We start from the raw sequence: 26,378 nt of genomic DNA on the forward strand, positions 1-26,378 counted from the left end.
GGATAAGCGGTTACAGAAAATGAATGACTGAATGAATGAGACCATTGACTTTTTAAGGACCTGCAGACACCCTGCAAGAAGTTTTTGCACTTGACTGAGGTGAAACAGATGATTCATCAATAAAATCATATTCTGCAGTGGAAACAGACTTCAATAATAAACCATGACAAACATGAAGCATGTGACTCCAACAGTTCTGTGAGGTCCGATGAGGAGATCGTAACTTGTTTCACATGAAAACATAAAACAAATATTTTATGTCACATTTTCAAAATCTTTTGCCATCGTTTGAGGATTTACACTCTCTGGATTGCGCCATTTTGCTGTGCTCTCTCATTTTGAAGTGGTTTAATGGCACCTGACTGAAGAATTACTGTCAGCAGCTATTAATCTTGTTAATCTGCCTCATTCCTTATATTTGCATAGCAGTGATGGATGGATACATGAATAAATAAATTTGTATTTTTGTTTGCCAATTTTCAAAAAATTTGCTTAAAAGACGTGCTACACTTGGATGGAAACTTGACAAACAGGATTAACGTTTGTGATTTTGAAATGTTTTGAAAAATACTGGGTGGACTGCCATAAAAAATAACATTCATGTTCCCCATGGTTTTAATTGTTAAGCTCGATTCATTGCGTGTGTTTCTGTGTAACTGTTTTTTTCTTATCTTTTCTTATTAGTTAACTCTAATAACTCTGGCGATTCCTTAACTTTCCTTTAGTGTCATTATCAGGTCACAGTTTTAATTTGGTCAATATGTTGCTTTATAACCAATTTCCTGAAACATTCCCATCATCCTCAGCTGTACTTTGTGTTTGGTGCCAGTTATGTTGCTAACATGCTAAACTAAGATTGCATTTTACCTGCTAAACATCAACATGTTAGCATTTTTACTGTAAGCTTGTTAGCATACTGATCAAATCATCGCTATGTCTTCGTAAAGCCTCACAGATCTGTCAGCGTGGCTGTAGATCCTAAGTTTAGAGTTAAACCATGACTTCAACATCAGTTCAGACACAGAGAATATTAGAGATATGATGATGAGATGAAGTTTCAATCTTGGTTTAGCTGATCCCAAAACACTCTATACCCTTTTCTGAAATCTCACCCTTAATTACGGAGCTCTACAGTCAGAGCTGTGATAGAAAGAGACCTAAAATTAGCCGTTACTCTGAGTGAACAAGATTCATATCCTGGGCCGTTCATCATAACAGAAGCTCATTCTGGGAGAACCCGATCAGTGCGGGCTCAGGTAACAGAGCAACGTGTTGACCTCACCTGCCTCAGGCTCTCAGTATCGGCACCTTTTACACTGCAGTTACTTCACAGCTTCTGTGACCTGCCAGTGAAATGTAGACCACTTTACAAACTGGTTTGAGCAGTTCTCCATCAAAAAGACTGTCATCTGAACCTCACTTAAAGAAGGGCCGAGTCCATAAAGCTCACAAGGGGGATATTATTTCCACCGGCAGCCATTGTGAGCGTCAGCCCCTGCCAAGCCCGTCTAAGGTGACGAGTATCACAATGAGTACAGCAAAATGGCAGGACACATTCCCTGTGATACCATCCGAGAGGTGATACTTGTTGTCACTTGTTGTGACAGATATCAAACACAACGGACGGCTTTTATCGTTGATTACATTTCATCACATGGAGGATTCATGCTGATCAGAGGTCCCGCTGTCTTTGCATGTGTTCAGTGTTCACAGCTCATCTGCTCATTTCCAAAGCACCTCCCCCTCCACAAACCACCAACAAATGATCAACCACAGGGATTAAAAGCTTCAGCTTCAATTTCCCGACCTTCTACACCTGCATCATAATAACTGATTCTGACACACGTTGGATGGATGAAAGAAAAACACTCAGCTATGGGAAATTACCCCCACAATGATGTCTATGATTATGTTGAGACGCACTGCTGGAAGGTGAAATAAAAACAGAAATGAGACCTAAAACTGAAATAAAACTGCTTACTCTTAAAACTAACGTAATAAAAATTACATGAGGCATTTGCAGGTTTTTCTTTTTGTGCAGTGTAGGAAAAAGAAGAAACCTTGGTCTCAGATCTTTGCTATTTTTACTAAATGCTAATTGTGGCATGAGATAGCACCTCCAGCTCTCAGAGAAAGTGCCAGCGTTAGCAGTGACAACGCTGTTTGCATGTCTCATGACATAAATCCTTCAGAGCAAAGTCCTGAAAATAGTCTGAGACTTCTTCTCAGTCTGCAAGTGTTGTTCTTGTAATATAAAATCAAGTGGTCCCTGTCTAGTCCCCCTGTACGGCAGTCAAAGGACGTTTGATATTTTGGGAAATAAACGTGATCACTTTCTTGCCAAAATTAGTGGAAAAGATTGACACTATTCTAATGTCTGTTTTCTTCTCGTGAAAATATGAAGCTAGTGCCAGCTGGTTAGCTTAGCTTAGCATAAACACTGCAAACAGGGGGGGATATTTTGGCTTCATTATTTTACAGTGTGTTGAGGTGGAGATGTGTCATTGAGTTACGTTCTTTGTGCTCAGGTAAGATAAATTAATCGGCTGCTGGCTCCCTGTGAATACAGGCATCAGAGTGGTGTCAATGATTTTTTTAAGTTTCTGATGTATTATGTGATGCAAAACACACTGTTTAATTTAGCTTTTTTGGGGGGGTTTGCCTGTATGAATTTAAGGTCTAAAGATAAAAGTGTTGTAACGTTTTGAGGCCTCTGAGACAAATGCGTGCTTTGAGGCTATTAGATAAAACTGCATGTAAAATCGTACCTAAAAATTACCAGAGGGACACAGAGTCAAGCCGAAAAATAAAAACTAAAGTAAGACTAAAATAATTAACATCTGGGGAGAAATGACACAAAGGAACGACACTAAAAACCTAACCTGAAGCTGACATAAAAGTCTGCGTGAAATGAAAAATACATTTTCCCAGAGTTAATCCTGTGTATCTGCGTTCATTGATCATTTATCTCTTATATGCCAAATATGTCAAAAAATCTGTGTCAGAGTGGTTTAAATCAAACTCCCTGTCTTTTCTCTTTCTGTAAAAAGGTTTCAAACGTTTGATGACTCATCCTGCACTCAGGGACGTTTACAAAAGTTCATCCAATCAAATGTGACACTGGAGGACAAGCTGTCTACACCAGTCATCTAAAACAACATTTCACCGTTTGTGGCTTGTATTAGCTGCCAGAGCAATATGGAGAGAGATAAGAGGGGAAGTGTGTTTGGATATCAGTGGACAAAAACTTTGTTTTTACTTCAAGGACAAGGTGGTGGAGGTTTAATTCATTCATCACTCTCTCGTCCTCCCCCTGATCGAGCAGCGAGGGAGGTGTGTGTGTGTGTGTGTGTGTGTGTGTGTGTGTGTGTGTGTGGAGCCAACAGTCAGCAGCCAACTCCACTCTGTATCATGCTAAACTCTGCCTGTCCACGTTTTAATGGTCCAATCAAATGCAAAGAATTTGATTTCATTCCCTCTTGTAACTGTACACCGGTCAAATATTCTGTTTCACTGGGGAATTTGTCACAGTAAGGAAAATAAAGACGTTCTAACCTCAGTTTCATGGGGACTGTACAAGGGAAGTGAGTAGTGGTGGGAATCACCAGAGGACCCATGATACAATACGATGTAATGCGATGCCCTAAGAAACGATATGATACGATACGATACGCTACGATGTGATGCGATGCCCTAAGATACGATACGGTACGATATGATGTGATGTTATATGGTACGATACGATATGATACGATGTGATGCGATGCCCTAAGATACGATACGGTACAATATGATACGATGCTATGTGTGATGTGCTACGAAACAATACCATACGATACAGTGCGGTATGGTGCAGTACGGTGCGGTGCGGTGCGATACAATATGATACAGTATAATACGATATGATACAATGCGATACAACACCATACGATACGCTATGCTACACTACGTTACAATATTATTGAGATAGTTTATCCACAACACAATAATATTGCGATTTCAAACATTTGCGATATGCTGCATATTGCAATAACACATACTGTGATATGCTGCAATTTATTACTTTTTTTTTTTTTTACAGTAAATTATGTCCCTACATGTTAACATCTGTTTTTACCTAACAAGACGAAGTTTTTAAAGATAAAGTTTCTCACTTCAGTTATTTTTATTCCCTTAAAATATTTCTAGTGAACTGAAAAATTACTTGATTTCATTATTCAAGGAGGTTACCAAAAGTTTAATTTGTATTTGTAATAATAATTCATATAATAAAATAATTGATACTTGGCGTCTGTGTATTGAAACAACATTTCCACACAGAATATCAAGATAGTATTCTGTATTGATTTTCCCCCTATCAAAGTCAGCTTTAACAACATTGCAGTAACAATGTTGCGTATATACATAATGACTGCACACTCATCCAAAGACGGCCTCTCTCAAGTTTCACCTTGGGGAGGGAGACTGCACTGAAATAGGCCAGCCGCTGACTCACAGCTCAAAGTGACCAGTGACACTGACTGTAATAAGATCAGACTCACTCTTGGCTGTAGGATTAACATCCTCATGTTATGCAAGTCTCCTCTCCCAAAACACAGCTCCTTCAGCTCACCTTCTGTCCAGCTCTTACCTCACTGTACAGTGTGCGCACCTCTGATGTGCAGCGTGTTGTTACAGTGGTTCTGTATTTATAGCACAGGAACTATTATCTGATACCAGAGTGGCTCTACAGGAGATCGCTGTTGTTCACTGAGCCCATTATTGCTATTAAACACCATTACGGTTACATAAATGTGAGGACGGGGGAGCACACTTTAGTGGAGGGGATAGCTGGAGAGCGAATGCAGAAGTAGGATGTGGAGGTGGATGAGGAGTGAATCACAGATTACTGAAAGGCAATGGAGGAGCAGCGCAGGTGATCCAGGTGAGCTGCAGCTTGTAGCTGGGAGGCGGAGGTGCTTACGTGAGAGAGAGGGTGAAGTGGAAGCGCTGGCGGAGGCCCTTGAAGGTCAGGAAGGAGTGCGGGGGGAAGTTACGTGTGGTCATCTCGCAGAAGGGCTTCTCGTAGCCGCCCGGTGGACACTCGCACTTGAACCCACCGACCAGTAGGTTGACACAGGAGCCGCCGTTCTTGCAGACTCCCGGAGCACAGCGGCCTGAGCGGGATGACAGCTCGCAGCGCTCTCCTGGACACATAGAGAGAGGATGGAGAAGGTGGAGAAAATGAGGATTAATATTGTCTGTGACAAGCAGCATCACCTCGGGGGCTCTACCCTGCTATTTGTTTCTTTTCTGTCGCTGCAGCTGCTCTCAGTGTGCTGTTATAGAGGTGTAACATTATCCACTCGAAATATACAGCTCCACTGTTTCAAACACACAGGATGAAAAATAAATGATGTCACTGTTAACTAAGTGTATCAGAGGAAAAACTGACTCAAGAGTCAGAATTATGAAGAGTTTTCTCCTCGGCAGTGTCTGCAGTTTCAATGTTTGTCTCTCCTCTGTGTCACACCCAGCGTGACTCCCCCGCCTCCCCCTCCTCCCTCTGGGAATATGGTTGCAGTTTGTGCTGCATTCATATTCAGGGAGACAACTTGATGTCTCAAAGCAGTGAGCTGGAAGTCTTTATGCATTCAGACTCTGAAGCCATCACATGAAATTACTGTAGTTTCTGCAGACTGCGGCGGCTCATGATGATTACTTTCAGCTCCTTCACACCTTACAGACATTTGATGAGTTCATTTTTAAATCACAATGTCAAACAGAAATAAGTAGCTGTGTGTCCTGCTGATCAAACACTGCAATTTACAGAGCGTCTCTTCCAAAGTTAATCTACTGTGACGCTTTTCATTATAAAGACCTGTCCAATCCTTCTTAAATACCAGCCGAAGGTTAGGTATGGGTCACAACAACACAGTCTGATCACAACTTGTTAAATACAGCTGCTTTGTCAGTGGACATACACGTCAAAATATGGTGCGCTAAGTACCTTCCTGTGTCTGTTTTGGACATTTATGTACGTCAATTTACACTCATTAGATAAAATGTCTTTTCAAAACAGACTTCAGTTTTCACAGGAAATGTACAGTTTCTGTTCTTAACATTCATAGTCTCTTTCAAAACTAACAACGTAGGTAAAGGACTTTGTTTTAAGGTTGATTTCCTTAGGTTTTGCAAACAAAAGCACACAGTAAGGTTCAGAAAAAAACATCATGGTTTGGCTTAAAATTACACAGTAGCTTAACAGCGACCTCCTGGGTGAAAGTCCGGAGTTTGTTTGACCCATTCACCACCCCTCTTGACTTTGTCGGTCTTTATATCATGGCAGCTGCTGGCGACATTACAAACATCCGCCCTGACCAGTGTGTATCACACGGCCACAAGGGATGCCTCTCTGCATTCATGTCTGATGCTGACGTCCAGCGGCTGTATTTGACGACTTGGGTTGTTGCCCGCTGCCTCTAAAACTGACTCGACTGGTGCGCATCATACTGCTGTAAAAGATGACTCTGTGCATCAGTGTCTGGTGCCGAGGTCACTAATTAAGCGGCAGTATTTGACGAGTTGGTAGTGAGAATGGGCTGGTCATAAACAGGGCTGTGACTAACGACTATTTACGTACTTAATTAATCTGGCAATTATTTTATCAATAAATCTATTTATCATGTTATACTGGAGCACACGGACTCAAGGCAACAAACTTTATTAAAAGACCAACATTTTGACTCCAGATGCGTCTCCATCAGTCACTCAACCCTAATGAAGACATTTCTGGCATCAAATGTTAGTCCGTTAATAAAGTTTGTTGCCTCTAGCAGATCTCTGAGGTCTCTCCTAATACAAGATTGCCCTACTCTGAGAGCACCAGACAGGCCTGCCATGCCTTATGAGGCAGCTGAAGCGTGCGAAACCTCTTCCTCCTTCTAAATCAATTCATCATTTGCTCCAAAAAATGTCAGAAAATAGTAAAAAAAAAAAAGTCCAAAACCAGCAATATTCAGTTCACTATCACATCAGAGAAAAAGCAAATGCACAACTACGAAGCTGAAACAAGAGAGAACTCCTGCTTGAGAAACGACTTAAGAAATTAATCAGTTATCAGCACAGTTGCAGAATAACTCTTGATCAGATAATCATTCCAGCTTGAGTCATCAACTAAAGTAATACAGATGCATTGCATATTTGTAATGCTAACATTTGTATACCAACACTGACATCTGTTAACCCCAGCTGAATACCTTTGGGGTTTAGACTGTTGGTTTGTAAAAAACAAAACATTTAAAGATCAGTTTCTGATCTGTCTCACTCTGCTGTTCATCTCAAAGCTGTGATTGACTCAAACAATGAGACTGTGTCCCTGTGCGGGGCCTTCACCCTCCTCGGCCCTGCACTCCGGCTCACATGTGCCGTTTGTCTGGACTGGGAGGCTGCAGCAGTTGCTCAGGCGAGACCGCACGCTCCCATGCGTGAGCTGGAATTTGTGTCAAAGCCTCTCAGTCAGCAGTGTGGAAGACTTCCGCTGTGTACTACAGCACTGTAACACTCACACTCTCTCACACACATACATGCACACTCACACAAGCACAGCCCACATCTTCATCCAACACCACTGATACACAGGCCTTTTATTTACTCTTTGACTATTAATCACTCTATTCACAGTCCGCTGAAAGCAAGTTTCTTTGTTTTATCACTGTTGATGGGGTCTATTCAGTCAGAGTCAAGTCAACAGATGCTGGATGAGGCGTTAAAGTTGCCAATAATAGTGACAATGAGCATTTTTTTGAGTTATAGAAATAATTTTGGACCACCGACCCTAAAGAAACCTCATTCAGAAGACAGCAATTAAACTTTTAGCTGCAGTTTGCAACAAAGCAACACGAATTTTAAGTATTTTAGATTGTTACTTCATGTTTAGAAATGATTTTAAAAAGCTTAAAACTTTGGGGAGCTGCTTAGATCTTCAAAGGAATACTTCACCCACAAAGTGACCATTTGCATATCAATAACTCACCACGTGATAATGTTGAATTCATAAAGAAAACTTTGTTTTTCTCGCATACCTCCACGGTGAGCAAAGAATTCAAAGGAGATGAACATTTTTCATGAATTAAACCAACCAGGGTCAACATTTAACTTTCACACCAGTATAATCCAAGTCTCATTTATCCAGTCGTACACTCAGTACTTCTCATGCATCTTCACTAAAATGTTATATTTAAAACACTTTCGCCTACCAGTAGTGTGCCCTGAGTGTGCCCGGGCACGTGCGTACATATGAGCCTGTTTTGAATTGGAATGTTTTAGTGTAAATGCATGTGTTTGGGAATTACTGAGTATACAACTGTAAATATGACTTGGATCATACTGGTGTAAGAGTCTGTAAACAGATGTTTTGATATAGTTTCGCTGTTGTTTAACACAGACCTCGTTAAATTCAATTTATCAAGAATTTTCTGTTTTTTGATTCTTAGTTCACATGGAGGCATGTGAGAAAAACGTTTCTTCATGAATTTGACCAACAGGCATTGAGTAACTGATACATAAATGGTCATTTGGAAGGTGAAGTATTCATAAGGACTCCTCCTGTGAACTGTTGACCCCTTGGAGGGGAGCAGCAGACTATCGAGGCAAAACCTTTAGTTAAAGATTAACCAACATTTATAACTGCAGCACTGACGGCTCATTGTTAAACTGGAAAACCCTCAACCTTTGATAACTGAAACTTTTATTAATGGGGGTTTCTCTGATTTGTGTGTTCACAACCTCAGAGGTCTTTTTATTTATGGTTTATAATGATCACTGATCTGTGAGACAGCAGTAAATCATCTCCTAACCTGTAGCCATCACTGACAACTTTGTGAGTCTGTCCTCAGCTCCTGAGTGGTATAAAAACTTGGAACATGTCAGGGTGCCATGTCTCTCCTCCAGAAGCAGCAAAATGGAGCGTAATAGCTGCTCCATGCTGTCAGCTCATGACAATTTACTGTCATGTTCCTGGTGATGACAAACAGCTACTGCTGGCCAGTCGGCTGAAAGATAAAGCCTTTCTGTTACAGTGCTGTCTGCCTCGTTATTAATTCAGCAACTTGCTGTAGGCAATAAACTCCTTGTGTTTCTTTAAGCAGTCACACTGGTCAAACATTGCATCAGCAAACAGAGCTGTATTAAACAGAGCTGCTCTGTTCAGTCATGGCGACACTGAGATGTGCTTCACTGTGGAAAATGCATATTTAACAGTACATTTGTGCACAAATGCGTACAGATCTGCTCCACTGATAGCTGACAAAATGCTTCTCAGTGTTCACTTCATCCCTGTGGGACGCCTCTACAGCGTTATGTTGCCAGGTGAGCAGCACGGCGGGGCGGGGATGGGCTCACAGTCACAATTCTACAGAATATCCTGATCAATAATTCAGACATGTCTCCTTTGCTCTATTTACGCCCCTCTATACGTCCACACCAGCGCCCACACTCTGTGTTTGCCTCCAGCGTGAATCACTAAGGCAGAAAATCACACAGAGATCCTGTTTTTATTTAGACAGGAGACGACGCTTCAGCACTTTGCTCTTTAACTTCAGTTTTTAGTAAATAAATCACAATATATACTTCACTGAACACTTCTATAGAGTGTAGCCTATATAAAAAGCCACTGACTGTGATAATTGTACTGAAACTAAAAATCAAAGTGTGACTGGACGGATTAAAAGTGTAATTCAAACACAAGCAAACACCACTTTGCAACCAACAAACTAAACAAATTATATTATGGAATATAAATGCAGGTATTAACACCTCAGCATGCACATTAGCAAAACTGTTTCTCTCAAACATAAAAAAACAGGTAATAATTTATCTGCTAAAAGGGTTTGTCGCATTTAATCACTCCTCTAATGCATCATAAAATGTTCCCAGAGGAGCTTCGCACACAAACACACACACAGAACAAACTCAATGGACAAAATGTGACAAATAATGTTGTTGTCGAATGAACAACATCCCGAAATTCAAACTTTTGCTGCAGATTTTCACACTACAAAAAACATCACCTCTTATTTATTCTTAAAGAGCGGTAAACAACCAAAAGCAGTAGTTTGGTATTAAATAAATAAACTTGACAGGAAAGCGAGTAATCAGAAGATGTGGTGTAGCTGTGCATCAGCCATGTGTGCAAGCTGTGTTTCCTCAGAGATCTCAAACCTGAACAGGTGTGTCTGAGCTGCTAGGTAACAGATCTGGTGCGTCAAGTGGATGGATCCCTCCAGACGCACCGAACACAACAAGGGCAGGGAGGCTGAGAGCAGGGTTTAATTTCACTACAGCAAAGACTCGGTTTGTTCAAACACAGATAACCTCGGTGATGATGACCAAGAGGTCAGTGCGACGATATTCAGCTTAAGGGAGGCATGGTATTGAATTTTTGCCAGTATCCTGATATTTCCAACTCATTTCAGCCCATTGCTGATGGTGATATTAATATATGCATATATATTTTTTCCACGTGAATGCAGAGAACATCAAGTCTCTCCTATAGTGGGATGAATGCATTATTATGAAAGCTCTCATCATGATGGCGGATGCAGACATAACATACAATGCCTTTCAAAATGTAAGGGTGTAACAAAATATCGATCTGGATTGGTATAATCAAGAATCCAATATCATCTATGCGAGGTAAAAACATCTATATATATCGTCATCTTTGGGATATGCCTTTATTTTGAAATTCCCGTGGCACGTCTGTGTCACTATTTCCATCCAAGCACACCTTCCTCCTAAACATTCAAACAGCGCTGGGGACCGAGCGCCAAGCAGATAATGGGAAGCAGCCAAGGAAAGACACTGAGGATATAAATTGAATCAAATCAAAAGCATATCGCAGCTATCTTTATGATACAAACAAATATTGTGTCATTGTCCAACGATCTATATAATACCTCTCAGGATGACACTTCTGATTTACAGCCCTAAAAACATGCAATATTTATTTTTGTGTACCACTTTCAAACAAAACTGTAAAATTCATCCTACTTTAACAGGCTTGGATGACACACTGATTTCAACTAATCAGAGTTGCATAATTAAAGCATCTTATCAGTCTGTTACATCAACAGAAATGTATGTTTCAGGCCAACCCTGATACTTCGTTTTAAAGCCTTTATCTGTCGATAACAATGGAGCGCTGATACTATCGTGCATCCCTAAGCTGAAGCAAGCAACCTCCAGGACTATGAAGGTGAATGATGAGAATAGGAGATCAATAACAGAACAAACACAAGACCTATGTGATTAAATCCTATTGTTACATTACAAACATACATCTACAGCCTGAGGAAAACGTTCACACACTTCTCACGCAGAGACACATCAATAAAAACCCAGGATAATTCCACTGCAGCAAATAACTGACAAACCGTTTTCATACATTTACATGTTTTTTTTATACATATGTTCATTTTTTTTTTCTATTTATGATTCTTGACTTGTGTAGTACTTGTTATTTTCCTTTTCTTTTCTCTTACTATGTTTATAGTTACGCACCAAACACCGAGGTAAACTCTCTGTATGTGAAAACCTACCTGCTAGTAAACCTGATTCTGACTGACTGAAATATGTTTCTTCAACACAGTGTGTTTTTTGGGCTCCAGAGCTTCCATAGTGATCAACAACAAATTTAAAGATTCAGCTGAAGGGGTGGAGCGCAGGGCGGACATGACTCTGGAAAGAGTCAGACAGAAATTTATGCATTTTCCACTGAGATGAACAAGATAGCGCTGCAACACGTGTCTTTTGGTTTAGTTAGGGGCATTTATTTTCAAGGATTCTGTTATTCTGCAGTATTGTTGTGTTGTTATTTGTTAATAAATAAAACACTTTTCAAAAGGTTTGGTGTGTCTTAGCGCCTGTACACATGCCACCTTTTCTGCACCCCTTAAATTCATTGTTTTGAATGTGGACATGAAGCAGGCTCGCTAAAACGTCAGAGTTACGCAGTCGCAGCGTGCATGCGTTCCTGAGCGCCTATTTTTTCAGGGCATAACAGCTGCACCCCGAGAAAAACTGAGTTCAACTTTTGGAAAGCAGCAGCATGCACCAATCACAGCCGATAGATATCTTTCCTTTCATCTGTAAATATCAGTCTGTGATAAATATGGGGAAGAAGTTGATCATTTTAATTCAGGGCTGCCAGAGCTTTACATCCATCCAGTGGTAGGCCTACACAAAAACTGCGCCTGGAAGATCAGCTCTGCATTAGGGATTTTGGTTGAAGACACGGCATGTGTACGGCCCCTGATGCATGTTTACACCCCTGAAAGGTTGGTTAAAGGAGGTCCTATCTTTGCACTTTTTGTGACACAATAAAGCTTTTGACATTTCTAATCATGGATAAATTATAGACCTACATAAATGTTAAGGGTCTGAATCTGAGACACCGCCTAAAAAAAGCATTGTGAGAAAAAAAACAACAAATATCCCAAATGAAATCCGAACACCTACCCAACCAATGAATATCCAAGAGCCAAATATTTGGGTCCAGCTCTAGATATATGCAGGTGTATAGTGCTGCCAGAGTGCACTGGAACACGGGCCGCCACTTTTCTTCTCTAAGTGTGGACAGTGGACATACAATATTTACAGTTCACATAAACTGGTTGAAATTCATAGACATTTTTTAAGCCCTTGAAGATCCAATCATCATTAAAGTGTATGTCGTGCTGAGAGCCAATAAAAACAAAATGAAGTGGCCATGGATGTCATATTGAAATTTAAGGTGTGTTAAATGATTCATGTGAACTCATGCATTGAGTTAACAAGCAAGAAAACATTCCACCTGCCAATGATAGCACAGTAAATCAAATTATTCTTCTCGATCTATAGCTGATAACTTTTAACTGTCAAAGATGAAAAAGCAGAAAAACATCCTTTCATTTTATAGTTATAGTTGACTTCTGTATGAAAAACCTGCCATTGTAGGAGCAGTGGTTACGTAACCTTAAAAAAGAGACACAACTTAACGTGCAAAAATGCAGGTACATCATAAACAGGTAGCACTACACCACTTGTTTAAAGCAAATAATCAAATAATTACTGCAGCAGTTATGAAGCACAGCGGCTTAGGAGCTGAATTGTTCTCTCCCCTTTTTCCTGTCTTCTATCTACTATCAGCCATCGTTTAAAACATTGAATCCTCAAAAGAAAACATTTCCGACTCTGAGAGACTGTAATGAACAATAGCAACACAACCATGCAATCTGTACCAGACCAACACTGACCTCATAAAGTAGATTGAACCAGTTGTGACTGATTTACGTGAAATTCAGTTTCTCCATCAGTGACATTATAAAACTGAATTCATGCCATCGTTTACACTGATTATGTCACTTACATAAAACGGCTTCCAATAGGCTCCACACGGCGAGGTGTTAATGTTTTAAATTTAAGGGAAAAAAGCACTGGTACTGGTGTGTGATTCTGTATTGGCTGATACGGTATGTGTCTGGCACTGTTTTTTTTTTTATTCATGCCATCTCCCAGAGCCAAATTATAGTGGCCTTCAGTACTTGGCTGGCATGTGTTAATTTCAAACACTGGTGTGAGGTGATGTGAAAAAAACAGGAGTGTGAACATTCACTGTTTTTTTTTCTCCTCTCCTCCAAAAGCATGTTCGCACATTAAAACACCACAAATGGATTCTCAATTATTCAGTGAATTACCAGAGGAGAAAAAAACAAAAAGACGACTTTCTTGTCACAGGTCAGCAGTTAGCTGATGAATGATCATCTAAACACATGGTACAATTCACTCATTTTCATACAGATGAGAAAAAAAAAGTGAATCGCACACGTTGTGGCGTGTTTTAAGAGAAACACAAGAAGTAAAGGAGGAGGATGACATCTTGTTGTTCAGCATCTACAGAATGACTCAGCCGAGCCAAATCATTCACTCTGTCCTTTTGAAGAACAGCAAAGATGATGGCTGTTATATTTTTTTCATTTTCTTTCCTGCTACCATCTGGCAACGCCTACGGTCCAACAGTCACACACACACACACACTCACACACACACACATCCATGCACCATTAACACATACACATTCCACAGATTGTCCGTCCAACTTTCTTACACACATAATCGCAGCTTTTCAGCACTTAGCTACCCACCCGAATCACACAGACCGAGCAATTTAGCACTCACTCACACACACAAAAACACACAGCTCCCAGGCCCCACCACAGTGTGGAGACTGGTGAACTCAACGCTCATTGAAGCAGAACAGTGGGAGTTGTAGATCACAGAGGAAAATACATCAAATGAAAACCTGAAGCCTGAACGACCTCGTTTGATCAGACAGTCTGACAGCCTGATTCAAACATCTTAAATCATCAGCTACATAACCACGTTCACTCTCACGTAACTCGACAAGTCCTGCATGCTGGATCTAACAGCAGCACCTGGGTCTGAAAAAACCTCCACTGATGGAGATTAATGTGGTCCCTGCTACAGAATGAAAATACGCCCACTTCACCCACTCACACTTTCACTCTCCGTCTCTGCCGATTCACGTTAAAAGCACCTACAGTTCAGCTCCAACACCCACAGCTGTGCATAAGAATATGTAAGTGCCACTCAACCTGGACTCTGAGTGACTGAGCCCACACATTCAAACGCCCGACACTATTTTAGGCTTCATAAACAGCGGCATACATAGGTGGAAAAACCTTTTAATGTTTGGCGAGGAATAATGGGAGCGAGAGCCCAAAGACAACAGCGTGAACATCTACACATTCTGCTTCCCAGTATACTTCTCTCTTCCTCTGACAGTGACTGTGATCTGTAGTTTAGTTAAAGTAATCATTTCTCTGCTAATGTGAAAATCTGATTTCACAGAAAGAGACAGTGAAGTGGTCCTTCACCACCTCCTGTGAGATAAGACGCAGAGTGCACAGCTGCTGAACACCTGCACGTAAATGCAAAGAAACAAAAGGAGGAAGTAGTTCAATCGCTTATAATGCTGGCGAGGAAAGCTATCACGGTGAAGTGGGTCGGGGACGACCGTCTTTCTACTTCCATGTAGAGATCTGTAATCTCAGAGGTTGTGTGTCTGGGAAAAATAGGACACTATGTCGAAGGAAGAAGGTCTCATCTTTCTCTGCAGACATGATAGAAACTGTTGGAGCCTCTGAGAGTTAAATATAATCTAGACTGAAATGGAAAATGTCAGGATTAAGGAAATAATAATCATCATTTAATTTCACCATAGTGTTTCTCTTATTATGTAAGTGCAGTTCCTAATTGTTCTTCCTTATCTGTAAATGTCAGTCTTGTAACATTAAGATATGTTTGGTTTGTGAGAAAAACTGAACGAAATAAACTTTATAAATGTAACAATTGTGCCCCAAAAGATTAAAGTATAATCTCAAATACCCATAATTAGAGAATAAATATGTACTATACACACAACTATATACCCTTATCTGTAGCACTCAGACCTTTATTTAAAGCTATAGTTGGTAACATTTATGAAAATAAGTTTTTGTCATATTTGCTGAAACTGTCACTATATTCTGAAAGAAGTACATAATGTGTGGAAAAAATCACCTCCTCTTCCTACTGCTTCTAATGGCATTCACTAGAGCTGACCATGGCGCACCAAAAACAGCCAATCAGAGCCGAGGAGTCTCTAACGCAGCTGCCAGTCATGTCAATCACTGCTCATGAACTGTGGTCAAAGTGTCAATCTAGGCAGCACTGATCAAATCTGTTACTGCATTATCTATTTCTCATCTCAAATGTTTTCATAAACATAAGCCCTTTTTAAACAGGAATTGTAATTCTCTTGTAAGTCGGCCCGTTCTACACCGTTCCTGTCATCTGACAGGTGCGCAATACCTTGTCTCCCCAGTTGCTCATCTTCACAGTGTCTGTCAGGTTTGAGTTTCCCTCTTGCTACTAGCTGCTCGCTAATTCCTGCTATCAGCTGTTTCCTGTTTATACACCGCCAGTGGCTCGCATGGCGTCAGCTCCACTGTCCCTGGCTCACCAACTTTCTCGTTTTACAGCTACACAGTACACTAAAATATGTTTCTGAAAACATTTGAGGGGAGAAAAAGGTTACAGAACCAGAATGGTAAATGGACCTGCACATGTATGGTGCCTTTCTAGTCATCTGACACACCCGAGTCACATTCACTCATTCACCCATTCACCCATTCACACACTGGTGGAAAAGGCCATCATACACGGTGCCACCTGCTACTCAGTTTTCAACACACTCACACACCATCAGGAGCAATTTGAGGTTCAGTATCTTGCTCAAGGATACTTTGACATGCAGATTGGAGGAGCTGATTAGTGGACGACCTGCTCTACCTGTGAGCCACAGTCGTGATTCATATTTGATCAGGGCTGCCTTGTTTGACCGCAGTTCACAGAAGTAATTGACAGCTGCCTTAGAGTCTCCTTGGCTCTTATTGGTTGTTTTTGTCCACATGCAGTAAGGCCATTAAGAGCACTAAATATAAATATGAGGTTTTTCTTTTTTTTTTAATGAAAGGTACCACTGTAGCTTTAAGTAAAAGTACCAACACAACAGTGTAGAAATACTCTCACAAAAGCCTTGAATTCAAAATCTGACGCAAGTAGGACAAAAAACAGCAAAATGTAGCCTACTTAAAGTACAAATAGTAAAAGTATCCAAAATGCAGAATCCCTAAATTCAGAATGAGATTACAATCCATAATGCATTTAAAAGTTTCAACATCACTTAATTTTAAGTGTTTCATATACTCTTGTGAAGCCTAATCGAACTCATGATAATACATCAGAATGCATGTGTTTATTATGATTTGTATTAATAATCTGTATAATAATTGTACTTATTTAAATCTGAAAAGTAACTAGTGAGTAAAGCTGTCAAATAAATGTAGTGGAGTAAAAAGTAAAATAATATCCTACTGAATACTGAAATATAAGTGGAATACCACTGAAATACTACAGTAAAGTACAAGTACCTCAAAACTGTATTCAAGTACAGTGCATGAATGATTCTACTTTACGTTACTTTACATCGCTGCATCTATTAAAGCAGCTTGTGTGGTGCTTCAGAGGCAAGTGGAAGCTCTAAATCACATTAAGGAGTCAGGGTTTGACCCACTTAACCTCTCAACAAAAAGACAGGGCAACTACCCAAATATTCATACTGTATAAATTATCATATTTTAATCTGCTTCCTCTTTAAACTCTTTTTCAACTTCTCCCTTTTCCCCTTAACCATAAATCGCGCGAACAGACGGTCTTTAACCCTTTGAGGATGTGAATAATTTTTGGAGCAGAGACTGAATAACAAGTCCTGCAACCGGTTGGCAATTCTGCTGCCAACAGTAATAAATTAATTCTTCATTATCGCTGCAAATGGAGGCTTCTGTTCTCTCCGTCTCGACACACTGTGTGCTTTGTGATATATTTTTTTATATCTCAGGTATTTTTACTACAGGGCATTTTACAGCCAGGGGACACTCTCCATCTGTAGCCATCTATAATTAATAATTTCCTTCCCTTTTTTCCACTCAGCAATACTTTTCTGGTTGGAGAAACTGCTTGTTGTTTTTTTTTCACAAGTAAAGATTTCTCTGTAAACACCCTGCCTCCAAATAGACATCAGTGAGGAAACAGGTTTGTTATATCATCAGTCTTTGAAACATGGTCCGCTCCTACAGCTCAGGATGATGTTTATAGTGTAGGTGTGAATAAAAATGTAGGTATGCAGGTTATTCAGTTGCACCATAAATAGAAATCGATTTTGACAACAAATGCAGCAAAATGAAACGTAAGGAGCTTTTCATCATTCAGAATACAAGATGGAAATATAAGCAGAGAACCGTGACAAACACCAGACTGTCACTTTAAGTTGATCCGGTAAATAAACCAGATAAAGAACAACCACACACACTGACTTTGTTCAGCCCAATTTACCACAATCTACCATGAAAATTTACAGAAACGCAGAGCAACTGTTTACTTCCGCTGCAGCTGCAACAGGGAAAACCAGATCAATAACTCATCACTCAGCCTTTGTCTGCAGAGCTACGGTCATCAGTGTACAGGAGAGTCTGCGTTCATAAAGAGCCAGGTTCAATAAAGAGCTGAAGAGGGAAAGGGGTGGGACAGATGTAGACATTAAAGCCCCCTTGGGATCTTTGTGAAGGAGAAGAAATTAACATTTTGAAGGCTACATGTGGACACAGCTCGGCAGAAATGGTGCCCTTTCACCTTCCAGCTGCACTACGTTTGAAGACAGGGAAATTATTCAGTGGGAACTCACATTGGACAGATAGCAAAACCTCTGCCCCGGACAGTGATTGGCAAATCATAGCTTAGAAACTGCAGGCTAACCAGGCACAGTGGGCTCTGGATTTCTCCACATGCTGAATCTACAGTGGCCGACAAGGAAACATGTTGCAACTAAAACTGTGCTGCAGAAAACCACAACAAATACATTAACAGCAAACACGCCGCAAATACAGAAGCAAGGCAAAGTCAAAAACACAAAAAGCACAAAAACAAAAACAACAGAAAAAACAACTGTGCATCCAGTAGACACAATGAAAAAATCTCCAGGCCTCTCAGGGGAGCACTAACCCAGCTGGCCTCCAACGTTGTTAGATGTTGATATTTGGTTGGGTAGAGGCAGTGACGTCGAGTGACCACAATTCAATGTGAGGACAACGTCTAATGCCAATGGTTACCAAAATCTAATATCCTCCAAATGTCTCGTGCATAGACTGTATATAACAATGGACGACGTGACAGCTCCCCAAATATGACGCCGATACATCTGGATAGCCTCCTGGTGGCTGGTTGCAGTAAAGGTCATAAACCCCGCCCTCTCCATGTTAGTGGATGGGACATAGGCCAAACTGAAAACTCAAAGTACACCTCAAATAAGCTACTATAGCTGCTATAACTACTAATATAGCTACTGTGCAGACTCTTGTTCCAAATTGTGTCAACAGAGCAAGATGGCAGTGGCTGTATCCAGGATATTTTAGCTTCACTTCAGTACAGTGGGGGTAAGTGGAGACGCGTCATCCATCTTTAAATACAGTCTATGTTCTCATGCCAACGTCATCTTGACATAGAATAATGTAATTTAGTCATCAGGTATGGAGAACAAAACACAACTTCTGCAAAAGGTAATAATGTTACTGTCCACACAACCTGAAATTTAAACATTGTTAGACATCCCGTGCCAGAAGGGAAGTGGAACAGCTTGATTTTCAATTTGAGAGTGAGAGAGACTAGACGAGAGAGTGTATTTGTTTTTGAAATGGAAATACAAAGTTACATTTTGTATTTTACATTTGGCCTTAGTCTTTTACATTATAAAACAGCACCAGATTTATTAGCCGGTGTTTCTTAGCGCTCCCCCTAGAGGCCTGAAGATGTCCCATATATCGCGTGGACCATCAGCTAGTAAGAATGCTAACTTTTGTCTTGGGAACCATTAGCTAGCTGCGTTAGCTTTAGCCATGAAGCCATTAGCTTTAGCCATGTAGCCATTGGCTTTAGTGTTAGCCATGTAGCCATTAGCTTTAGCCATGTAGCCATTAGCTTTCGCAATATAGCCCTTGATTGGCAGCAGGAGACAAACCTTTCAGCCAGTTTACACAGTTAGCATTAATTAGCTAGCTAACATCTGTTTGTTACAGTTGCCATTTCAGCTGTAAAATTCAGTCTTTTCCTTCTTTTGTCAACCTCTTACTACAAAAAATATGGACTGCTAAAATAACTGCATTATGTGCTGTGTGAGAATGGAAAGTTTGACAAGTGAAGCAGCAGTAACTACGAAAGGTCAGGTGGTTAATGAAGCCAAGAGATGAGACTGAATGTAATAAAAGATCCATCACTGCTTCATCATTAATTAATTGATGTTAAATGAGGGCTCTCACCTGTGTAGTCCTCGAAGCACTCGCAGGTGTATCCTCCCTCTCGGCTGCGACACACGCCGTGAGCTCCGCAGGGTTTGGAGTAGCAGAGGTCAATCTCTGTCTCGCAGTAGTCTCCTGTGAAGCCAGTGGGACAGCGGCAGCGAAGCCCGGCGATGGGGTGGATGGGTCTGAACAGGATGGTGTCTGATGCGACAAACGGCGCCAGGCTGTCAAACTTCAGTACGGACACACACTTCATGTAGTTCTCACACGGCTCACGGAGGCAGATGTTGTCGTCAAAGGGAAGAACTTCCTGTGAGGAGATCTTAGCAAGGAGGCTGCGGTTCAAGTACAGCCTCTCCTGGAGCTCCTCCGACCCAAAGTACTCTCCTCCACCTCCACTTTCGACCCCTCTCCCAGGCCTGTCCCCTCCAGAGCCGAGCCCTCCGGCCCGCTGGTGTCCCTCCCCCAACACGGGCACAGCCACAGACAGGCTGACGTTGAGGATGCGAGCGCTGACATCTGTGTCGTCTTGGATGTTAAAGATGACGACATCTTCTGGGGCAGCGGACAGGACGCGGGCCACACCATCCAGGAACTGGGCTAGCAGCAGGGACAGGAAGTGCTCCTGGGAAGTGTTGGCTAGCCTCAATGTGATACTGTTGGACAGCATCTCATCAGTGATGATGGTGACTTGGAGAAGACACTGGGCGGACACCGAGTGGATACCGTCTGAAAAAGACCAGAGGAAAGAGTGATTAACATCAGACCACTGGACATTTTCATTTATATCCTGGAGGTGATCTGAGCTTGTGGCCCAAAATAAGTCTTTTATAGGCTATAACAGTGGTGAAGCGATGGTGAACCATTGATGACACGGTTGGATGAAGATGGTTGGATTCAGGTTCTATGTTACACTGTAACTCGGTGTACATTGTTTTATGTGAGCTTGCATGGTGGGTTCAGGCTGCAAGACAAATTTAAGTTTAGCATAAGTTATTTTCTCCCATTAAAGGGTATATTGGGGGAGTTTCTCCTTATCTGCTGTGAGGGTCCAAAGACAGAGGGATGTTGTATGCTGTAAAGCCCTCTGAGGCTGTGATTTGTAATATTGGACTTTATATTGAACCTGAATTTAAATTGCTATTTGTACAGCCCTTTAAGGCATGCTTTGGGCTGCAATAAACTTTGACTTGACTAATCTGCACAGCACTTTGGGTATGAAATGTGCTATATAAATAAATTTGCCTTAATGTTGAAAATTCTGAGCAGGAGGGAAACAACTGGCTAAACAGTAGAGTTTACAGAAAAGAAGACTTTCAGCCAGATCACATGGTCTCCATCATGGAGACAGATTCCTTATCATCACAGCTCAGTAGCCGTCATGATTTCATCCACAGCACTTTTGCTTTTAAAGAGAAACCATCAGTCAAAGTCAAAGAGCTGACGAAGGTTGTGTGACATCATTGAAAGCTCATGAAATAGTGAGCAGACTGTGAGTTGGGGTTATTAATAGCAACAGGTTAAAGGGCCCTCTGCACCAAGAACAATAACTACAACATAAATTACAATGTATATCGTTTTAAGAGCCCATCTGACTCGAGTCACTGGCAAAGTTCACACGCCAACTATAACAACAGCTACAGTCACAAACAATATCATTGGCATCAATTTCAGAGTGATTCGATGAACGACAGAAAACAGCGACAGCTAATCAAAATCCATAAAATTTACAGGGCATCGCAGCTGGAGTGCACAGAGCATGCTTTGTGCTTTGACAGAACATTATTGTTTATCAGTGTGGATGCCGTCATCGTTATAATTAAAGTTATCGTTCTTGGTGATGGCGACTTTTAGGCTGGTGATATTCTATATTTCAGAAACAACTCCCATTAAATAATTAAAATCAATAAAACGTTAGTCTGTCTCTCAACACTTTGACTTAAATATTTAAAAAACAATCGTCATGAATTCTCGTACCAGTCGAAGGGCATTCTTCTCAAATTGTTAAGCAACATGTTGATGAAGAGCCTCAGATCCTCAGTTATATAACTTCACCAGCATGTTGCTAAACAATTTGGGAGGGAAGCCCTTCGACTGATATGGGAATTTGAATGAGAGCTGAAGAAGCCTCTTGGATGAGAGGTGAAACGTATTCAAGAAACTCAAGTAAGTCCAGTCGCCTACGATATAGCACTAATAATTACCATGACCTGGATGGCTGAGAATCTTCACCAACAGATTCACATGAAATATAATTAGATTTTTAAACTAGAGACCATTTTGCGATGGGATCACTCCAGCCATGATACAACGATCTGCAACTTAAAATAAATGTAGGCCAGGGGTGTAAAGTGGGAGGCAATGGCCTCTTCCCATACATGCCTCCCCCTACTTCTGGCATCCTTGGTCGGAACTGACTCATCTTTAAACACAGCCTTGATTGTGATCTAAACTACACACCTGTACAGTTTCGTGACAAAATCTGTCCAGACACAGACAGACAAAAAAAGCTGGCAAAATACTCAAAACCACTTCTATGGTCGTTTCCACTACAAGTCACCAGCCCACATTTTGCCATGATGACAGACACACACACACACACACACACACACACACACAGCCTCACAAGGTGAAGACAACACCACCCCTCGCACTGTTGTCACTGCTGGTAAAAATGCTGAATTATTTCCTAAAAGAGCTGGACACTGTAGCTGTTAGCTAACGATATTCAAACAGAATAGTGCATTTATTATTTTCAGACATAGATTAGTACACGTTTGGTGCTCTAGTGAGTGTTTACAGGAGCAGGACAGTGTGTGTGGGATTGACTCACAGTCTCCATGTTCATGATAATGAAGGAACATGACAGACAGTATAATGATGTGGCTCATTAATGTGTTTTTAGTAGATTTGAACAACAACAGGCTTTTGGATACACAAACAATACTTGTAAGAGGATTAAATATATTCTTGGTTTTGGTCTTTTCTTGGGATTTATTTACAATAAGAAAGATACAGACTATCACCAGGTCTTTTCTTTAAATGGCTGGATGTTTTTGTTTGATACTCTTAAAAGATGAGTTGATAATCTTGAGCCCTACTAAAATTAAAGTTAGCAATGACCGCAGCATGTATGCAGGAAGGACGCAGGTACAGACACAGTGGAGGATTTATGTAAGCCAAACAATACCGTTGTTATGAAGCACTTAACAGCAAAAATGCCACAAATTGTACACAACTTGACACTTTAATGAATATCAACACATTTTTCTCTAATATTCTTGGCTCAGTCAGGTGTATTTTTCTGTTGTTGTTGTTTTTTTCTCTTGTGCCAGAACAGATAAGAGACGTATGCCAAGACTAAGTGTATGTTTTCTTTCAATACTTTCCAAGTTTCTAATCAGCAATTTCATGCCTGTATTCACAACTCCCTCCGTCTTTGCTTTGTCCGGAAGCAGAGATGCTACTTCATTATACATGCCGCACTGAGAGCCTTAAGTCTCAAATTCAACGGTTACAGCATTTTTCTGCTCGGCAAATCTCTTGTCTTTTATCTTGTTGTTTTGATCCTGTTAATGTTTTATCTTCTATATATTCAGTCCTGTGGCTTTGACCGAAGACATGTCGCATTTTGTCTGCTTTTGTACAGTAGCTCTTGACTGTGCAATACATTAATTCCCATGTTAAGCTTTTATCAAGTCTGACTGGTAATGTAGACGTTGCTGCTGGTGAGTAAAACGTAAATTATTCTGTTTCATTATCTTGACTTTAACTACAAACATACTGAACCCCGTTTACATCGACTCATCTGCTCATTTTCTTGCTCGTACTTCTGCTGTAACAACATTTACAATAAAAGGGAAAGCGCTCATCAGTTGAGAGTCACTGACAGGAGCAGTCAGAGCCCAGCTCACTGAGGAGTAAAATTATAATGAAAACAGACTCGATCCTAAAACATCCAATCACAAAGAACACAAAGAATCTCTGTGTGTTGCTAACAAGCACAAAACCTATGGATCTGAGTCGGCTACAGAGTCAAGCTGCTCTAAATCCAGCAGACAGAGAATCTCGGCAACAAATATTCATCTTAACCTGGTTCATTCAGCTCTCTGCCCAGTGACAAGATTTAAGTCACCCTGTAGTCGCAGAACAAATAGTTTGCATTACATCCATTAAAAAAATGTTCATAAAAAAATAACTATCTATCACATACAGCAAAAAACTCCATGGTATTCAGGAAAAAAGGTGTATAACTGTCATTTTAAGTGCATTTTAAACAAAACACTTTCAGTCTCATTTTATTCTTTTGAGTCAGTTACTACTGAGATCCTGCCAGCATAACAGTAGAACAAGTAGAGAAGCGTCAGAGAGCAGACTCAGTAATATCAGCTAAGCAGAAATACTGAGGTAAAGTTTGCTACATTAGCCTTCATACACTGCTGGTCATACAAGGCCAAGTAAGGCTGAGAAATGGTGCATTTTATTGCTTATGCATTTGTAAGTGGAGGATTATGTCATTTCATCTCTCAGAAGCTACACAGTGTCACTTTAAGGTCACAGAGAGACCACTATCGTTTTGTCTGTCTCACCACTGGCCTGCAGGTTCCTGTAGCCTCAAGAGCAAACACAAAACAGGCTTAATCAAATCAAAAGTGTCATGAAAACAAGACTCTCCCTCCAAAATAATCAATGGGACACTTTGTTTGGGGCGTCTGGACGACGTCCAGAGAGCAGAACCTGCGAGCAGGACTCACACAAACAAACAGCACTGCCCAAAGTTACCAGATCCCTGTTTTGGCACCGGGCGAGTTTAAACACAGAGTGCCAAGGGAGGGGGGAGGAAAAGGAAGAGAGGGAGGAGGGGGGTCATAGAGGAAAAGAGACAGAAGCATGTTTGACACGGCTTTAATCCTTCTGCTTCCAGTCAAGCGCTTCCAGCACAGTAATAATACAGGGCCTTAGCAGAGGAAGTGGGGAGAAATCAAAGGACGGAGACGAGCGTGGTCGCTCCTGTGATTCACACTTTACTGTAAACACACACACACACACACACACACACACTCACACACACACCTGTGTACACAAGAAAACATTTTGCATACAAGAGGGGAGAACGTAACAGTGAGCCACGACAAAGACAGAGCTGTTCACAGGTCAGGCTCTAAACTTTGAGTGAAAGAAAAAGTTAAATGCTAGAGATGATAGAATAATGATTGTTTTCAATATCAGTTTATCTGCAGATTATTCTTATGACTCATTGAATAATCCTGCAAGGTAGGTGAGCCCAACCTGGGGTTAAAATCCTCCCAGAGATCACAAGATGGTTAACAGGATAAGAACGAGGCAGAAAAAGTTCTTCTTCAAAACATAATTTTTTTATTTTTTCTGACTTTTCTGTAATATTTCAGAGGGATGCAATTTATTAATAAATTGTTGGATAGTTTAATGCCTCCAGGCTTCTTAAAGTGATCCAATCAAAACTATTTGAGAGGGGAAAATCACTTTCTGCCAATCATATTTTCCCTGAGGCCAAGGTGATGTCTCAATAGAACTTCTCTCCTCAACTGACAGTAATTTTGTAAAAATGACAAGTGAAGGCAGGAAGCAGTAAATGTTTTCACAAAAAAACCTGCCTATGGAATATCTGATTCTTTGATTATCTATTTGAGCACTATTCACAACACTACATGTGTTTGAAGAACACAAAATTTGGAATATTTTAATTTAGAGCCGTGACTAAAAATGTTTACATCGACTAATTTCCATTGAGTTTAAATAAAAGTTTGAACTTAGACTGGTCATCAAGTCTCAAAGTAAGAAAACAGACGCAGTGCCAAAATATGCAAATATAGTGAATATAGTGAGTGAATCTTGGGTCAGCTTTCAGTTTCCCTCTCCCTGGTGATATTGTTCACAAACAGTAACCGACATTCCCTGCATACTTTACCTTTAATTAGTCTAAAAATTGCCAAGAAAAATATTTTAAAAAGCCCATTTCAATGTTGTAGAACTCAAGCTGACAAATATAAATTAATAGTTTTGTCAAATTAAAAGCCCAAAAACCAGAGATATTCAGTTCAGTGTCATAAAAGACTAAAGAGCAAACAAATAATAACATCTGAGAAGCTGGAACCAGAGAATTTCTGTCATTTTTGCTTAAAACCATCAATTGTGAACATTTTCTGTACACTAACGAATCATTTTGGCTCTAATCTTAACATTAAAGAATGAACTAATTACTAATAGCACTGTGGTTTCATATCTGTGAATTATCATGCAGATTTAAACAGTGACCTTAATGACCTTGGGATGTTTATAGTGTAACAACATCAGCCACATATAGAACATACACACACACACACACACACACACACACACACATACAAGTGGCTCATTGAGATCAAGGTGAGTTTTACATGCAGTTACAATCTGTCTGTGAAAAACTGA

At 40.6% G+C, this 26,378-nt stretch overlaps 1 protein-coding gene across 3 annotated transcripts in view; it reads right to left on the bottom strand.

Moving 5' to 3' along the window:
* celsr2 (cadherin, EGF LAG seven-pass G-type receptor 2) overlaps positions 1-26,378 on the bottom strand; it is a 95,107-nt gene that overhangs the window by 41,499 nt on the left and 27,230 nt on the right. For all 3 annotated transcript variants that reach the window (XM_050037506.1, XM_050037505.1, XM_050037504.1), the window contains exons 2-3: positions 19,950-20,660; positions 4,964-5,186 (exon numbers count right to left, since the gene is read on the bottom strand). In XM_050037506.1, the coding sequence (XP_049893463.1) occupies positions 4,964-5,186; positions 19,950-20,660 (934 nt within the window). The remainder of the gene's footprint in view (positions 1-4,963; positions 5,187-19,949; positions 20,661-26,378) is intronic.

This window comes from Epinephelus moara, chromosome 24 (assembly GCF_006386435.1).
Source record: "Epinephelus moara isolate mb chromosome 24, YSFRI_EMoa_1.0, whole genome shotgun sequence".
In the NCBI taxonomy this organism is placed as follows: domain Eukaryota; kingdom Metazoa; phylum Chordata; class Actinopteri; order Perciformes; family Serranidae; genus Epinephelus; species Epinephelus moara.